This window comes from Rattus norvegicus, chromosome 12 (genome assembly GCF_021556685.1).
Source record: "Rattus norvegicus strain SHRSP/BbbUtx chromosome 12, alternate assembly SHRSP_T2T, whole genome shotgun sequence".
NCBI lineage: Eukaryota > Metazoa > Chordata > Mammalia > Rodentia > Muridae > Rattus > Rattus norvegicus.
Genome location: NC_141545.1, coordinates 29310103 through 29327109, shown reverse-complemented (window position 1 = coordinate 29327109; position 17007 = coordinate 29310103). Strand labels below are relative to the sequence as shown.

General features: G+C 49.4%; 1 protein-coding gene across 47 annotated transcripts in view; it reads right to left on the bottom strand.

The window, feature by feature from the left end:
* The window catches only part of Gtf2ird1 (GTF2I repeat domain containing 1), a 106673-nt gene that overhangs the window by 39744 nt on the left and 49922 nt on the right, over positions 1-17007 (bottom strand). For all 47 annotated transcript variants that reach the window (XR_015633877.1, XM_087577697.1, XM_087577707.1 and 44 more), the window contains 4 exon segments: positions 12367-12677; positions 11611-11700; positions 9959-10042; positions 2825-3008 (listed from right to left, as the gene is read on the bottom strand). Coding sequence is in view for 46 of the 47 variants with exons in the window: in XM_087577697.1 (XP_087433823.1) it covers positions 2825-3008; positions 9959-10042; positions 11611-11700; positions 12367-12677 (669 nt within the window). In the remaining variant the exon portion in view is untranslated.

The following is a 17007-nucleotide window of genomic DNA, read 5'->3' as shown; positions in this document are numbered from 1 at the left end:
CTTTTGTCCAGGGTTCTGCTATGGCAACGAGGAAATGTAACTATTACAGAGGGAATCTGTAATCTCAGAATGTGTTTCTGCTTAGCCAGGGATGGCATGGCCCATGACCTATCTGGTTACTATGCCAACAAGGGGCCGGCTCTCAACCTGATTTTGGCGCAGCGGACAATTCAAGCTCCTGTCTCGCTACCACTCCAGCCACGAAAGTCCTGTTTAAGTTTTCTGTTGTGCTTTGCTTTTATGGAGACAGGGTTTCATGGAGCCCAGGCTGAACTTGAACTCCCTCTGTATCCAAGGATGACCTTGACTCCTGATCCCCCCAAACCCCCCTTCTACGTGCTGGAACTACAGGCCTGTAACACTGTGCCTGGATTTTGCAGTGCTGGGGATGGAATCCAGGGCTTTATGGATGCCAGGCAGGTGCTCTACTCACTGAACCACCTGTGTCTCTAAGGGCCAGGCTCAGCAAAAAGCACCTGGGAGCCACTGGACAGGTCATAGTCATGGAAGCTGACCTGAGAGCTCCCACAGGGGCATTCTCAGAAGGTAGAGGCCTCAAGCAAGGGCAGACACTAGGATATCATATAGACATTTGGAAGCAAGGCCCTGGTAGTGATGTGCTTGTTCATCCACACAGGCTTCTACCTCATGGGATCCAGAGACCTTGAACCCTGTGACAGCGTCAGGTCACTGATGGACCGACTGCAAGGGAAGAGGGCCGGGGATGGCTCATGGTCTGAAACATCCAAACCCACGGACAGGAATGACAGGCATGGAGGTGCTCACCTGTGATCCCAGCATTTGGGAGGCTAAGGCAGGATAATCAGGGGGTCGAGACTAACAATAGGGGCTGGAGAGATGGCTCAGTGGTTAAGAGGACTGGCTACTCTTCCAGAGGTCCTGAGTTCAAATCCCAGCAACCACAGGGTGGCTCACAACCATCTGTAATGGGATTTGATGCCCTCTTCTGGTGTCTGAAGACAGCTACAGTGTACTCATATATAAGTGGTTAATTTTCCAAGGGTTCACGTGACACAAAGTAGGGTCACCTGAGGCCCACATCAGACTGCCCAGTGGACGTGTCTGTGAGGAATCATGTAAACTTATGTTCAGCCCACGGTGGGTTGTGCCATCACTGGGCGAGCTCTTGGGCTGTATAAGAAAGCTCAGCACAAGCAAGGGCTGAGCCAGGCAGTGAGTTAGCAAGCAGCATTCTTCCATGATTGCTGCTGAGGTTCTGCACTCACTGCTTTCCTCAAGGATGGACCATGACCCGGAAGTGGAAATAAACCCTTTCTCCTGCCCCAAAGCTGCTTCCTTCCGGTCGTCGCGTTTATCGAGGCAGCTACAGGATGAAACTAGGGGAGATGAGTATATAACTGGTTTGTGTGTGTGTGTGTGTGTGTGTGTGTGTGTGTGTGTGTGTGTGTGATAGAGGGGGAGGGACAGACAGACAGAGAGACAGACAGAAAGAGAGAGAAACAGACACTAGGGTCAGAGTGCCTGATCTGAATGTGTGGAAATGTCACAAAACTGACTATTTAGACGATTAGTCTGACATAACTTGGGAGGCCACCGAATGCAGAGCACAGGAAGGCACACCTGTAATCCCAGCACTCATGGAAAAAGTATTATAAATCCATGGTCATTCTGTGCTGCACAGTGAGCTCAGGAAACAAGACAAAAAGCCCCCAGAACCAAAAAGCCAGAGGTGGTGTTGCAGGCCTGTGATCTCGGCACAAGGGAGGTAGAGCCAGGTAGGTCTGATACGTTTGAGGCCAGCCTGACCTACGTATTAAGTTCCAGGATACTTAGAACTACGGAGCAGAATCCTGCCTCCAAAACGAACAAGCAAATAAATTTAAAACGAAATGAAACCAAAAAAGCCAGTAAGGGTAGACAAACTCAGGTGTCTAGATTAAGCTCGGGGCCTGAAGCCTAAATGGGACTTCCTATTCTTCCTCTGAGAGAACAAGGGTCCCCTGCTATTCCTGAAGCTCTGGGAGCTCACACACATCTGGAGACCACAAGGCCTGAAAACAGCCAGAGAGCAATGCTGGTGGGACCTAGCTTCCTGTCTGGGGGCCCTGCTTCCCCTCTCAGCCCCACTCACTGACCCAGCAGCTGCGGAATTAACAAGGCTACCATTCTTTAGGAAGTACAGAGGTGGGGGAGGTAGAGTCAGACTAGGATGGGTCTCATATAATTTTCGGAGATGTGGAGGCAAGCCAAATTCCCTCATAAGGTGCCCAGGGCTGGAGGGCACACTTTACTGTCCCAAAGCACTGTCCTGGGTTCTAGAATCATCTGCTTCTCTTTTTGCTTTTGTGGTTCTGAGGATGAAAAATCCACCGTTTCATGTATGTAGGCAATTGCTCTACCACTGAACCACACTCCAGCCACTCCCTGGGGGATTCTAGGCAGGGGGTCTACCACTGAACCACACTCCAGCCCCTCCCTGGGGGATTCTAGGCAGGGGCTCTACCACTGAGCCACGCCCCCAGCCCCTCCCTGGGGGATTCTAGGCAGGGGCTCTACCACTGAGCCACACCCCCAGCCCCTCACTGGGGGATTCTAGGCAGGGGCTCTACCACTGAGCCACGCCCCCAGCCCCTCCCCGGGGGATTCTAGGCAGGGGCTCTACCACTGAGCCACGCCCCCAGTCCTTCCCTGGGGGATTCTAGGCAGGGGCTCTACCACCGAGCCACGCCCCCAACCCCTCCCCGGGGGATTCTAGGCAGGGGCTCTACCACTGAGCCACGCCCCCAGTCCCACCCTGGGGAATTCTAGGCAGTTCTTCTTGTGAACCCAAGCCAATTCACACCTCTTGATAATGAAGTGAATGCTGTGCCGCTCCTCCAGAATTCTCTTCAGCTTCGGCACTCCATAAGTGCAGGGCCGCTTGAAGGGGATCTTGTCTGGGATACCCACAATCTCCACAGCCTCAGGGTCACAGGCAATCTTCCTGTAGGGCACAGGAACCATATGGTCCAGGCCCAGGGCTTCCGCTGGAAGGGCAAGAACAAAGGTGAGTGCAAGGGACAAGGCACAGGATACAGTGTCGGCCGCAGCCCGCCTAACACTGTGTCTGTTGGCTGTGCTTCTTTCAACATTTTAAGACAAAGTCTCACTATATAGCCCTGGCTGACTCAGAACTCACTATGTAGACCAGGTTAGCCTCAAACTCAGAGACCTGTCTTGATTCCCAGAGGCAGGCATTCAAGAACAGTGCCTCATCTATTGTCCCCTGTCATCCCCTCCCCCTCGCAATACGCACAGGGTTTCTCTGTGTAGCCCTGGCTGTCCTGGAAGTCACTCTGTAGACCAGGCTGGCCTCAAACTTTACAGATCCAGCTGCCTCATGAGTGCCAGGCTTAAAGGAATATGTCACCACAGCCTGGCCCAGCATCCTTTTTCAAACATTTAAAAAAGTTTACTCTTTATTTATTGGGAGTCATTGCTAAGGGCCACGCCTGAGTGTGGAGGTCAGGAGACAACTTGCAGGAGTTGGTTCTCTCCTTCCACCCTGTGGGTTCCAGAGCATAAGGCTTGGCCGCAAGCACCGTTACCAACTGAGCCATCTCGCTGCCCCTCCTGTATCTTCTTGTTCTATTTCCCCAGACTGGCATCAAATTCACAGCAATCCTCCTGGCTCAGCCTTCCAAGCGTTGGGCTTACAGACCATCACACCAAGCTCTGAATATTGCTTGCTTTCTTTGGGCAAGCTAGTCCTAGCTTTGGACCTTTTCTGGTCTCCTCAGGGCTGTGTTGTAACCCAGAGCTCCCCTTCAGCCACTCGCTGGCCAAGTCAGGGCTGGGCACACCAGTCCTGGCTGCTTTAGAAACAGCTCATTGTTTTCTTTTTGACGTGTCCTAGGTCTGTCTGTAGGCAGCGTTGGCAGCCAGCGCTACACTGTGAAGTCTCACTTAGCTCGTTGTCAAATTAAACCCTGGAAATCTCAGCAGCTGTCAAGTCATTTCTCCCCCACCCCCACCTCCTGTCTGAGGAGCCACCCTCCGTGCCTTCAGGGCTTGGGCAATCGCTTTGTGGAGTTCATGTGGACTCACGGCTATGCAGAGACAGCCTGGAGAAAGCTCTTGTTCTGAGAGGGGGCTCTCTTTGGAGTCAGGATCCTCCTGCCTCACCTCTCCAGAGCTGGGATCTCAGGTGAGCATCACCATGCCTGGTTTATATGAGGCTGGGGATGGAACCCTGGGATTCATGCGTGCTAAGCAAGCACTCTGCCAAGAGAGCCATATTCCAACCTCTTTTAGCTTTCCTGATAGGGTATTTAAAGCCCAGGCAGGCTGTGTCATCTTAATCCTCCGCTTCTAGAAATGGTGGGATTCCAAGTGTGTACCACCATGTCCAGTGTATCTCTCTCTGTCTCTGTCTCTCTCTCTGTCTCCCTGTCTCTGTCTCTCTCACTGTGTCTGTGTATCTGTCTGTCTTGTTCTCTCTCTCTGTCTCTCCTTCTCTCTCCCCCTCTCTTTGTCTCCCTGTCTTTGTCTCTGTCTGTGTGTGTGTGTGTCTGTGTATCTGTCTGTCTGTCTCGTTCTCTCTCTCCCTCTGTCTCCCTGTCTTTGTCTCTCTGTCTGTCTCTGTCTTTCTGTGTGTCTGTGTATCTGTCTGTCTGTCTGGTTCTCTCTGTCTCTCTCCTCCTTCTCTCTTTCTCCCTCTCTCTTTGTCTCTCTCTCTCTGTCTCTCCCTCTCTCTCTCTCTCTCTCTCCTCCTCTCCCCCATATGCACCCTACCCTGTCACTGGCCTATCACAAGCATATATGATATATGGTAGCGCCAGGGGCTGGAGCTGAAGGCCAGCAGATGTCAGCTCTGACCCAGGCTTCCTCCTCTAGCTCATATCCAGAGCTTTTCCACATCGCCTCCTTACACCCCAGGAGGGTCACCTGATTATGTCAGGAGACTCCTGAACAGACAGCCAACTAGGTCACCCCAAACCCTACACAGGGGGCCCAGGCCACCAGTCCTAGTCCACTCAGCAAGGGCACCATCCCAGGAAGGCACCTGATTTTCTAGCCTGAGACCTTAGCCTCCTCTAAGGCACCTTTGCATCCTCGCCAAGCCCTGTGGACTCCTGGACCCTCATGCCAACCGCTGTAGGTGGCCATATTTAAGTTCTCACAATTATATGCACGTGCACTTCCATAGCCGTGTGATCTTGCACATAAATGCCCACAGCTGTATGCACGTGCATACAAGCACACACTGCTGGTGAGAACACAAAAGCCCTCGCAACCGTGGATTACTAGGGAAACCGATAATGTAAACACACAGGGGCCTCTTTTCAGTGCAGGAGATAAAATACCTGGTTTCCCGCCCAGAAGGCAGGGAGTGGATTTTGTTAATGACTGGGTGACCTTTGTCTAGAGAGACTGACCAAGTGCCCCAGAATGATAATCCCAGACTCTTCCCTCCCTGGACAGTTACCTGTCCTTAGGGGAGATGTCACATGTACATTATGGCCTGCTGACCTCTAGGCTATCGGTCAGAGACCACACTAGATTCTAGGCCTCTTAGCAATAGGACCCACCCTCAGGGTCACATGTACTTCGTAAAAGAGTTTCTATGTAGTCACACCTTAAGTTTTCGAGTGCCTCTGGAATTGGACCGATTTGAGTGGTTTTGCCTGGAGACCTTTCCCGACTTGTATTGTTTTACCCACCTGGGGTCCCATCAGAGGAGTCAGAGAAAGGTTTGAAGGAGCTGAAGGGGTTTGCAACACCATAAAAACAACAATACCAACCACCAGAGCTCCCAGGGACCAAACCACTACCCAAAGAGCAGACCTACAGCTCCAGCTGCATACGTAGCAGAGGGTGGCCTTGTTGGGCACCAATGCGAGGAGAAGCCCTTGGTTCTGCCAAGGCTGGACCCCCACAGTGTAGGGGAATGTCAGGGCGGGGAGGCAGGAAGGGGTAGGTGGTTGGGGAGAGGAAACACCCTCATAGAAGAAGGGGAGGGCGATGGGATGGGGTTTATGGACAGGAAAATGGGAAAGGGAATAATAACATTTGAAATGTAAAAAAAAAAAAAAAAAAAATCCAATAAAAACCAAAAAACTGCCTGGCTTAGACTCCCTGAAATCTACTCCAGGCTGACAAAGTCAACCTGGTTTTCCTTCTCATCTCTTTACAAGTTTGCTTCCCTCTCTGACAACTGCAGGGACCCCTCATGTGTACGTAAGTGCCCACTGCTGTATGCACCTGTACACATGTGCCCTTTAGGCATTGGCTGCTGTGGCACTTGGACCTGAGGTCATCCTCCAGCAGAGAGAAGAACCTCATTGCCTATTCCACCGTGTCTCAAGATTTACTAAGGGAGGTGCTCTGTCCAGGGGACAAACTCCTCAATAGTTTACAAAACTCGGCTTTTGGGTCATCTCCTACAGGGTTTACCTCCCCGAAGTTTAAAAGATCTGTCAAACGGAGCACATTAAAGCCGGAAATCAAAGCAGGAAGCCCAGATGGGAGTTGAATACCTGGCAAACCCTGACAAGGGGGAGACGATGGAGGCAGGAGGATGGCTATGAATACAAAGCCAGCCTGGACTATCCAAAAAAAAAAAAAACCTGTCTGAAAAACCAAATGGAGATGTGACTCAGGAAGTGTCTGCCCAGCATGCACAAAGCCCCGAATTCCATCCTCAGCACTGAGTAAAACTGGGTATGGGGGTGCACACCTGTAATTGACCACTCAGGAAGTAGAGGCAGGAGGATCAGGAGCTCAAGGCTATCCTTGGCTACACTGAGAGTTTAGGGGTAGCCTAGGGAAACTGAGACCCTGTCTCAAAATAAATAAATAAGTAAATACATACTGAAAGAAAAGGGAAGGAAGGAGAGAAGGTAGGTAGGTAAGCTGGTCAGGTATATAATCAAGGTTTTGATGTGCGGAGGCAGTTTGGCCTAAACAGCGACTTCAAGGCTGGCCTAGGTTAGGGAGGAAGAACACGCCCCCAAGAAACCAAGAGGGGAGGAGAGACGGTCGGGTGGGAAAAGTCGCATTGCTGCAAAGCCCAATAACCTGAATTAGGTCCCCGGAACACACATGGGATGAGGAGAGAATGAACTGAGTCTGTCCCACCCTCAAGCTTACACACAGACACACGCAAAATCATTGTAAAACACTCACAACCAAAAACAACCAAAACAACCAAACCACCTTACACACAGACACACGCAAAATCATTGTAAAACACTCACAACCAAAAACAACAACCAAAACAACAAAACCACCAAAAAGACAAGGGCTCGCAGTGGCTCAGCAGGAGTAGGCCTTCAGCACCAGGCCTGACAACCTGATACCCTGGTACCCAATGACACAGAGAGAGACTCAAATCCTGAAAGCCGTCCTCTGACCTGCACATACATGTGATGGATGGATACACACACACACACACACACACACACACACACACACACACTCACTTTAAAAGTCTTAGCTCAGTAAAGTGCCTTGCACTTTGAATTCAGCGTCTTACAAACATACGGGTCCAATTTTGATGTGAAGAACCAGTGCAAAAAAGCCAGAAGAGGCCTGGGGGCGCATGCCTTTAATCCTAGTACTTGAGAGACAGAAGCAGGAAGGTCTTTTGAGTGCAGCAGCCTGATCTACAGGGTGAGTTCCAGGCCAGCCAGGGCTACACAGAGAGACCGTGTCTCAGCAAAGCAAAACAAGTGCTGGACAGATGGCTCAGCGATTAAGAGCACTGACCGCTCTTCCTGAGGTCCTGAGTTCAAATCCCAGCAACCACATGGTGGCTCACAACCATCTGTAATGGGATCCGATACCCTCTTCTGGTGTGTCTGAAGACAGCTACAGTGTGCTTATAAATAAATAAATAAATAAATAAATAAATAAATAAATAAATAAATAAATCTTAAAAAAAAAAACAAAGCCAGGAGAGATACCTTGTACTTGTAACCCCAACATAAGCAATATGGAGACAGATGGAGCCCCATGCTCGCTGGCCAGTCCACTAAACCTAATTAGTGAGTTCCAAGCCTGTAAGAGACCCTGTCACGAAGGAGTGAGGACAGGAGTGGGGATGGTTGCAGGATATTTGACCACACTGTGGATCCTGAGACTGTTGTTTACTGGAAAAGCTGAGGCTCGGTCTTAGCAAACACCTTCAATCCCAAACAATGAAGGTAAAGTTAATTTGTAGAAGGAAGCACCCATGTTCGAAAGTGATATCTAATTTGAGCGGCAGACAAAGTGATGAATCAGAGAAAGATTTGACAGAACAGGAGAAGAGGGGAGAGGAAAGAGAGGTTACTTAAGGGAGAGCAGTGCAGAAGGAAACTGGGGCAGTTTTACAGAGACAGGGTGTAGAGAAAGAACCAGCTAGACACAAGGGAAGACAGAAATGAACCAGAGAATGAAACGGACACAAAAAATTAGAACATATTGTCACAGGTAGTATGAGGCCAGGCAGAGCAATTCAGTCAGAAGCCAGTTTGAATCAGTCAACTTAGAGAGGAACAAGAACAGCGGAGCTGAACCAGCCAGCCAGAGCTCAGAAAGAACTAGAAAGGAGGAGCTTATTCAGCAGGAAGTCTCAGAGGCTGAAAACATTTTAAGCGAAGCTAAGATTGTATGGAGGCTAGAAGCTTCCAGGACTAGGTCTAAGTTGGCAGACGGAGGGAGGCAGGAAGCTTCTGCGATGACAATTACATTAGGCGAATAAAAGTTACTTTTACAGGGGACTTCCAGCAAGATGGCCGCCATTGATGATAGATGTGGGAGGGCCCGCCTCATGACCGGCAGTGTTACACCCCAGCCGGCAGTTCGGCAGTTCTCGGTACTATGAGAAAGCAAGGTGGGCGAGCCGTGAGAGCAAGTCAATAAACGGTGCGCCTCCATGGCCTCTGCTTCAGCTCCGTCAGCAATGGAGGGTGGCCGAGAGCTGAAAATAAAACCCTTTCTTCCCCAAGGTGTTCAGGGGCTAAAAGTGCCAAGACTGTCAGTCCATGCTTGATATCTGGAACCTACATAGAGGAAGGAGAGAGCTGACTCTTACTCTTACACTTTGACATGTATACACACACACACACACACACACACACACACACACACATCTACTAACTTATATATATTTTTTAATGTATATGAGCAATCTGTCATATACAGAAGAAGGCGTCAGATCCATTACAGATGGTTGTGTAACACATATGGTTGCTGGGAATTGAACCCAAGACCTCTAGAAGTGCAGCCAGTGCTCTTAACCGCTTAGCCATCTCTCCAGACCCAACTAATTTTTTTTTTTTTTTTTTTTTGGACAGGGCTGCCTCACTGGCCTAGAACCTTTAATATATTCCTGTAGTCTTATCTCCAGCACCATGTAAAACTGGATGTGGTGGTGCACACCTATAATCCTAGCCCTCAGGTAGAGGCAGGAGGATTACAAGTTGAACATCACTCTCATCTACACAGCCATGTCGAGGCTGCCGTAAGCTGCATGAGACTCTGTGTCAGCAACAACGCACACACAAAAGGTAGATGATGCTTAAAAAAGTGATGCCTGAGGGTCTCCTCTGGCTTGGACACACATGCGCATGTGCCTGCACACTCCTGTACAATTACACACATACACACACACACACACACACACGCAGACACAACAGAACAGACATGGCAGAGAACAACACGGGGTTGTGGGAACACTGGAAGCCAACAGAGGGCAATGTGTACCCCTGCCCGTCTCCCCGTGGGTGACTCAAGGTCTGGGGATCTGCCATCGTTCCGCCCCCACAAAGAATCTGCGAAGGAAATATTGACACAACCACCCTCTCCCCAGAAAGGGGAGAGCCCACGCCGGATGCCATCCACACTGACGCTGCGCGGGCGCCAGCATATGGCTCACGCTGTTGTGTTGGGGAACAGAGCGACTGCCACACATAATGAGATGCTCACCCGGTGGGCCGCACCGCCCACTCACCGTATCTGCTGTTAAACAGAATCTGCACGCACTCCCGCAGGGTGTTGATGTCCTCCATTTCCTTGATGAAGGGATCCCACTTCTCTATCAAAACACAGAAGGCCCAGTGAGGACTGATCCCTAAAATGGGGGCCGCCTCCTGTCAGAGCCCCCAGCTCCTGCCACTCTCCCTCCAAGAGCCTAGGGTGCCACTCTGAAGCACCGAGGCCTCCTACGCACTGTCACCTCAGCCCCTGTGAGATTTGGGGTGCTCAAGACAGCATCCCCTGTGCTCCTCCCTTCATTGGTCCCAGCGTCCACTTCTGCATCTCCCAAAGAGCTTTGTGGCTGACCTACCTCTCCCCAGACCACCCTACCTCAGGCAGACAAAAGCCTGGGAAAGCCACAATTCTTGAGAAAGGAGGAGCTCACTATGTAGACGAGGCCAGACTGGAACTTGACATCCTCCTGCCTCAGCCTCCTGAGTGCTGGGATGACAGGTCTGTGTCACCATGTCTAGTAAATTAGGCAGGGGCTAGACGAAGACACTGAGGCCCCTGTACGACCTGGATAAGTGACTTATTGTTCAGCTAAGCTCCCATCCCCTCATTGAGAAATTCTAGGCCCGGACTCTAGTGCTGAGGCCCGTTCCCAGCCCCATACTGGGGGACTCTTAAACAACACATGACTGTTCACCCACATTCCCAGCCCCCACGCCCATTTTTCTTTTCCTTTCTTTTTTGTCAGGGCCTTGCTGTACAGCCCAGGTTACCTCAAACAAGAGCTTCCTGCCTCAGCTCCACACATGGCTCCCTCTTCCTTTTTTTTGGAGAGAGTCTCACTGTGCAGGTCTGGCTGCCCTGTTCCTATGTGGCACAGACTGGCCTCGAACTTACAGAAATCCTCCTCTGCTTCCTGGATGCTGGACTAAAGGCATATACTTAGCCTTTTTTTTTTTTTTTTTTTGTTATTTCTTCTCTCACAAGGAGGAATATAATTCTTTCCCCTCTGAGAACTGGATTTCTCATGGATAAAATGGAGCAGCTCTGAGGTAATTTCTGAAGTGAGGTCATCATGAAAATACAGGCTTCCTCCCTCCTCAGTGGTGGATCGCTAACTCTGAGAACACCAGCTGCCGTGTTGTAAACCTGGCCAGCTGACCTGACTTAGAAGCTAGCCCGGGTGCTACGAGAGAGACCTTACACGTGGCTCTCCAGTTTCAGCCCGGCTGACACCATGTCGACGAGCTTGTGAGAGACACGACACCAAAACAACTTCCTCATCTGCTGTGATCATCAGTCCTGCTCATCAACCTGACAAGACTCAGAACGACCTCAAAAACCGACTTCTAGGTGTCTGTGAGGGAATTTCTAGATAGGGTGCATAAAAGTGAGGAGACTCACTGTGGGTGGTACCATCCCCTATGCTGAGACCCCAGAATTGTGTGTGTGTGTGTGTGTGTGTGTGTGTGTGTGTGTGTGTGTGTGTGTGTGTATAAATCAGGCTGAGCACCAGCAATCATCTCTTTTCTGTTCTTTGCATGACCACCCAGCACAGCACCAAGAAAAACTAACTCAACGACCTCGACCCACTGTGGGCGGTACCATCCCACATGCTGAAACCCCAGATTAATTTATACATATATAAATAAGCCTACCTGACAATAAGCCTACCTGACTTGTCGTGGACGATGGAGAAGAGGATACGCTTGGAAGCGTGGACATTCTGGATGAGAGGCCCAGCAGGCCCTGCAGGCGCCTGTCCTAAACAAGGGGGACAGAGGCATACATTTTAGAGGGGTCCCACCTACTCGAGAGAAACTAGAACTGAGCCCCACGATCATGAGGCCCGACCCCTAATGACAGCTCTTAGCTGCAATCTGTGTCAGAACTGGCTATCCAGAGGTGGGCGTCATGACAGAATCTTACCCCTTTAATTACACTTATTTGTCAACTTATAGAGATCAGAGGACAACTTGTGGGAGGCCGTTCCTCTCCTTTTATATATGGGTCCCAGGAACTGAACTGAGGTCGTCAGGCTTGGAGACAAACGCCTTTAGCTAAGCAAACACTCAACTGAGCCACATCCCAGCACCCAAATCTGAAATGTCTGGTTGAGGAATCTTGATCCCAAGTATCTTCAATAAAGGATACTCGGGCTCATATTCTCATTCCCATTTTACAAATGAGGAAACTGAGGCTCAGTGAGAGGCTTGCCCTGTCACGCACAGCTAGGATAGAGCCTACTTCTTCATACTCAGCTGTTCCTTGCACTTGCCTATCGAGCCCATGCAAGCAAGGTCTGTGGATGCCCAAGTTGAACTGGGTCCCCACAGAATGCAACTGGCTAAACCCCACCTGTGCCCAGAAATACCTCCTCCTTAGAGGTAACCACCCAGAGAGACATGTAGGTCCCCACTACAGCATTACCACAGCAATCAGAGAAATCTTGGGTGCTGGGGACATGGGGCTCAGGCACAGGCCAGCCCAAGCCCAGGTCGCTGGGGGTCAACGGGCAGGTTGGCACCTCCTGCTTGAGTTCCCGGATGGTGTGGTTGGGCATCGAAGTGCTGTACAGGAAGTTGGCCATGGAGGATGGGGTGGCGGTGGGGGTCAGGTCTTGGGGAGAGACCTTGGAGGCCTGGCCATGCAGACCACAGTCTCGGGACCCCTTGGGTAGCAGAGAGATACCGTTCATCTCCACCAGCGCCTTTGTGTCCTGCCCACCGTCATCAGGAGGCCTGAGTGGAAGAGAAGAGATGGGGACTTCTCTAAATACCTATTCTCGCTCTGTAAATCTCACCCATCAGAGACCAAGTAATGGGGTAGGATGGAAGCCAGGCCCACTTTGTGGGGACAATGAGCCTGATACCAAATGTCAACCACTGGATGACCCAGGCCCACACCAAGCCTGCCTCAGTGCTCCAAGCCACCAATCTCATCCTCCACCTGGCTCCCTCCCATCCCATCTGTCCCTCCTGCTCATGCATTGCTGGGGAAGATAGAGGCCCTGGCTATGCTGTTCCCATGGGATCCACCTTGAGCCCAGCCTCGAATTCACCTCCCATCAGCCTCTTAGGAATCTCATTCATGGCCCAAGATCACACGTAGGCCATTTTGTTTCCTCAGCTCAAGGCATTTACATTTAATACATGTTTTTGAGGCAGATTCTCATTTAAGCAAGGTAGCCTCAAACTCACTGTGGTGGTTTGAATATGTCTGGCCCATGGGAAGTGGCACTACTAGGAGGTGCGGCCTTGTTGGATAGGGGTGGCCTTGTTGGAGGAACTGCGTCACTGTGTAGAGAGGCTTTGAGTCCTCCTAGTCCTCAAGCTCTACCCAGTATGGAAGAGATTTCCTTCTGGCTGCCTCTGCATCAGGGCGTAGACCATTCACTTCTTTCTGGAACATCATATCTACCTGGGTGATGCCCTGCTTCCCACCATGATGATAATGGACTGAACCCCGTTAACTGTAAGCCAGCCCCGATTCAATGTCCTTTACAAGAGTTGCCTTGGTCGTGACGTTTCTTCACAGCAATGAAACCCTAACTAAGACAGACGCTGGCACTAGATTATTGCTATGATAGACCTGACTATGTTTTTGTTTGGAGGAATGTGGATTTGGTGGGGACTTTGGATTATGAAAGCAGTGGATTACTTTAAGTGGGGCTTAATGAGCTGTCCTCGTAGAAACATGGAAGACGGTGGTGCTGAGGGAGATTTGAACAGTGTGGGCCTGGCTCAAGAGGTTTCAGAAGAAGAGAACTTTAATGTGTGGCCTAGAGGATGTTCTTGTGATGATTTGATAAAGAATGTAGCTGGTTTTTGTCCTTGTCTGAATATCTGCGTGAGGCCAAGGTGAAGAGATTCAGATTAACTGCATCGACACAAGAAACCTCAAAAAGCCTGGTCTACACTTTGTCCTGTGGTTGACTCTTTTTTTTTTTTTTTTTTTTTGGTTTTTTTTTTTTTTTTTTTTTTTTTGGAGCTGGGGACCGAACCCAGGGCCTTGCGCTTCCTAGGCAAGCGCTCTGCCACTGAGCTAAATCCCCAACCCCCTGTGGTTGACTCTTATGAGGAAGATTTTTTTGATCAAGCATAGCAAGGTTAAAGAGGAAAAATATAAAATGTATGGTTTAAAATAAAATATATATAAAATATAAAATGTAAAGTTTAAAGGGGCACCAGGAAGCGGAATGTAGCTAAGCCCTGTGTTCAAGGATATTAAATAGAATTGAGGGAGTGGTAACTTCAGGCAAGAACCCACCCAGCTAAGCTTTATTGATACCTTTGCAGTTGAGCAAGGGACAGTTATATCACGTTAGGTGTTATTATAACCTGGTTATTGTTTTCATTTGGAGATATGCGTCTGTGTCAAATTGACAAGGGATGGATTGTGACCGCTCTTCTCCATTGCCAATGTGACTACATGTGGAATGAACTGTAGTTCAGAACTTATAAAGATCTTGTGAAAAGGGAAAAAAAAAAAAAAAAAAAAAAAAAAAAAAAAAAAGCTTAGGGCCAGGCATGGTACACATGCCTTTAATCCCAGCGCTGAGACAGAGTCATGCAGATCTCTGAGTTCAAGGTCAGTCTACAGAGCAAGTTCCAGGACAGACAACCTTAGGCATCGAAGGAGTTGGAAAACAGAAAGCTGGTGATAATGTAATAGAACAAGGGGGCCATGTCCCAACCCCAGCAAGCAGCTTCACCCATGTGGCTCTGTTTTGTTTTGTTTTGTTTTAAGATGTATTCATTTATTATATATAAGTACACTGTAGCTGTCTTCAGATACACCAGAAGAGGGCATCAGATCTCTTTACAGATGGTTGTGAGCCACCATGTGGTTGCTGGGAATTGAACTCAGGACCTCCGGAAGAGCAGTCGGGGCTCTTAACCACTGAGCCATCTCTCCAGCCCGTGGCTCTGGTTTTAGAGTCACAAATAGAGAGGGCTACTGGGACAATTAATGCTGGTTAGCCTAAGAAATTTAGTGGTGATTAAGAAGAGACCAGCATCACCGAGGTGAAATCTTCTGGGCAGTGTTTTCTGAAAGCACAAAGAAGCCGTGTCCCACAGAAAGACAAGGTTGCACATCACACTGCAGCTGTACTTGGTAATGTGTAAGAGTCACCCAGATGGTACTGGTTTTAAAGGCATGAAGGGGTCATGAAGAGCAGCAGAGGCTTGGCCCTCTGAGAGGCCAGGGAAGGTCAAGGGTGAAGGTGCAGCCTCAGTTGTAATTGACAGCCCAGGATAGAAGGGTCATGCAAAGAAGCTGAGACTTGGCACCAGGAAGAGAACTCATGACACACTATTGGCGAAGTCTTTTTGCAATGGAAGACGCTCCCCCCACCCTCTACCCCCTGCCACCCACACACACACACTGGGAATCCCAGTACCATGGGATGACCACCAAGAATAGCAACAACAATGGAGTAGAGCCAACCAGAGCCCACAGTGCTACAGAGGGTAGAGCTGGAGAAGCGATGCCAGCCCTTTGGAGGAGCCCAGAAGATCATGTGTGCGTCCCAGACATTGGAATAAGAAGCTGTACACTTGAAGTCGCCTTGGAAATCTCAAGACGTTAGAGATGCCAGAGCCATGGGATATCTGCAGAGGAAAGCTGCTAACGGGCAATGGAACCAGTCTAAGTGAAAGCAGGTTTTTTTTGTTTTTTTTTTTTTTTTTTTTTTTTTTTTTTTTTTTTTTTTGCAGTCAACAAAAATGAAAGGAGCTGGAGATCTGAAGTGCGCTTCGACATCAGACACAGACGTGCAGAGTTTGGACTTTGCCCAGCTGGTTTCCTGACTTACTTTGGTCCACTATTTCCTCACTATGACATCTGGAATGGTAATGTATATCTTGCTGATGTTGAAAGCATGTGGTCTGCTTTTTGATTTGGATTTTATAGGGGATTACAGAGGGTTTTACAGGGGATTGCACACATCTCAGAAGAGACTTTGAACCTTTAAACATTGCTGAGATTGTGATAGACTATGGAGATTTTTGAAGTTGGACTAAATGTTTTTATACTATGCTATGGTTTGGTACGGCCCACCCCCATAGAATTAATGTGTTTGGACAAGCATATGGGGTCAGGGATTGGAATGTAGGTGGACTCTGAGGTGTCCTAGTGCTCGTGCTCTGCCCAGGGTGGAAGCCAGTCTCTGCCTGCACGCTGCCATGTTTCCTGCCACGATAATGAACCAAACCTCTGAACCTGGAAGCCAGCCCCCAACTCAATGTTGTCCTTTAGAAGACTTGCCTCGTTTCCGGTGTCTCTTCACAGCAATGAAACCCTACGATACTCACTATGTAATGGCAGATGACCTTGGACTCCTGACCCTCTTACCTCTACTTCCCCAAAGTGCTGGGATGACAGACGAGCCATCCTGTGTGACAATATCAACTCTACTCATCATCATTTGTCCCTGACCCTACAAAGCCTTATGTGTGACACTGACACACTGATCCCTTGGGAAAATTTTAGTCAGCTCTTGACTCAGATCATACTGCATGACTGGTCTGTACTCTCGCTTCCTCCATCAGACCCAAAGCTTTCCGTAAAGGATTCCCTCAGGGTGTCTCCAGCTTTCTGCCTTCTGGCTGGCGATGGGGTGTGACAGGTTTGCTTGTCTTTTGTTTTTGAGAGACGGGTCTAGCTATGTGGCCCTTGCAGGCCTGGAATCTGACAGGGTGGCCTCAAACTCAGAGGTCCACCTGCCTCTCCCTCATAAGAGCTGAGGAGAAGGCATGCACCACCACGTGTTTTAATTATCAACTTGACATTATCTAAAATCACCTGGGAAGAGTCTCAAAGAGAGATTTAGATTAGGAGAGCCTGTGTGCATGTCTGTAGGAAGACTGTCTGGGTACACTAAGATGGGGAGGCCCAGTCCACTGTGGGCGGCATTATTCCCTAGTCTGGAGATTCTAAATTGTCTACGAATAGAGAAAGCAAGTGAAGGACTGGCAATGCATGACTGAATTCACCGATATTGGCTCTTGACTGTGGATGTAATGTGAGTAGCTGTTTCAAATTCCTGTTGACTTGACCTCCCTACAG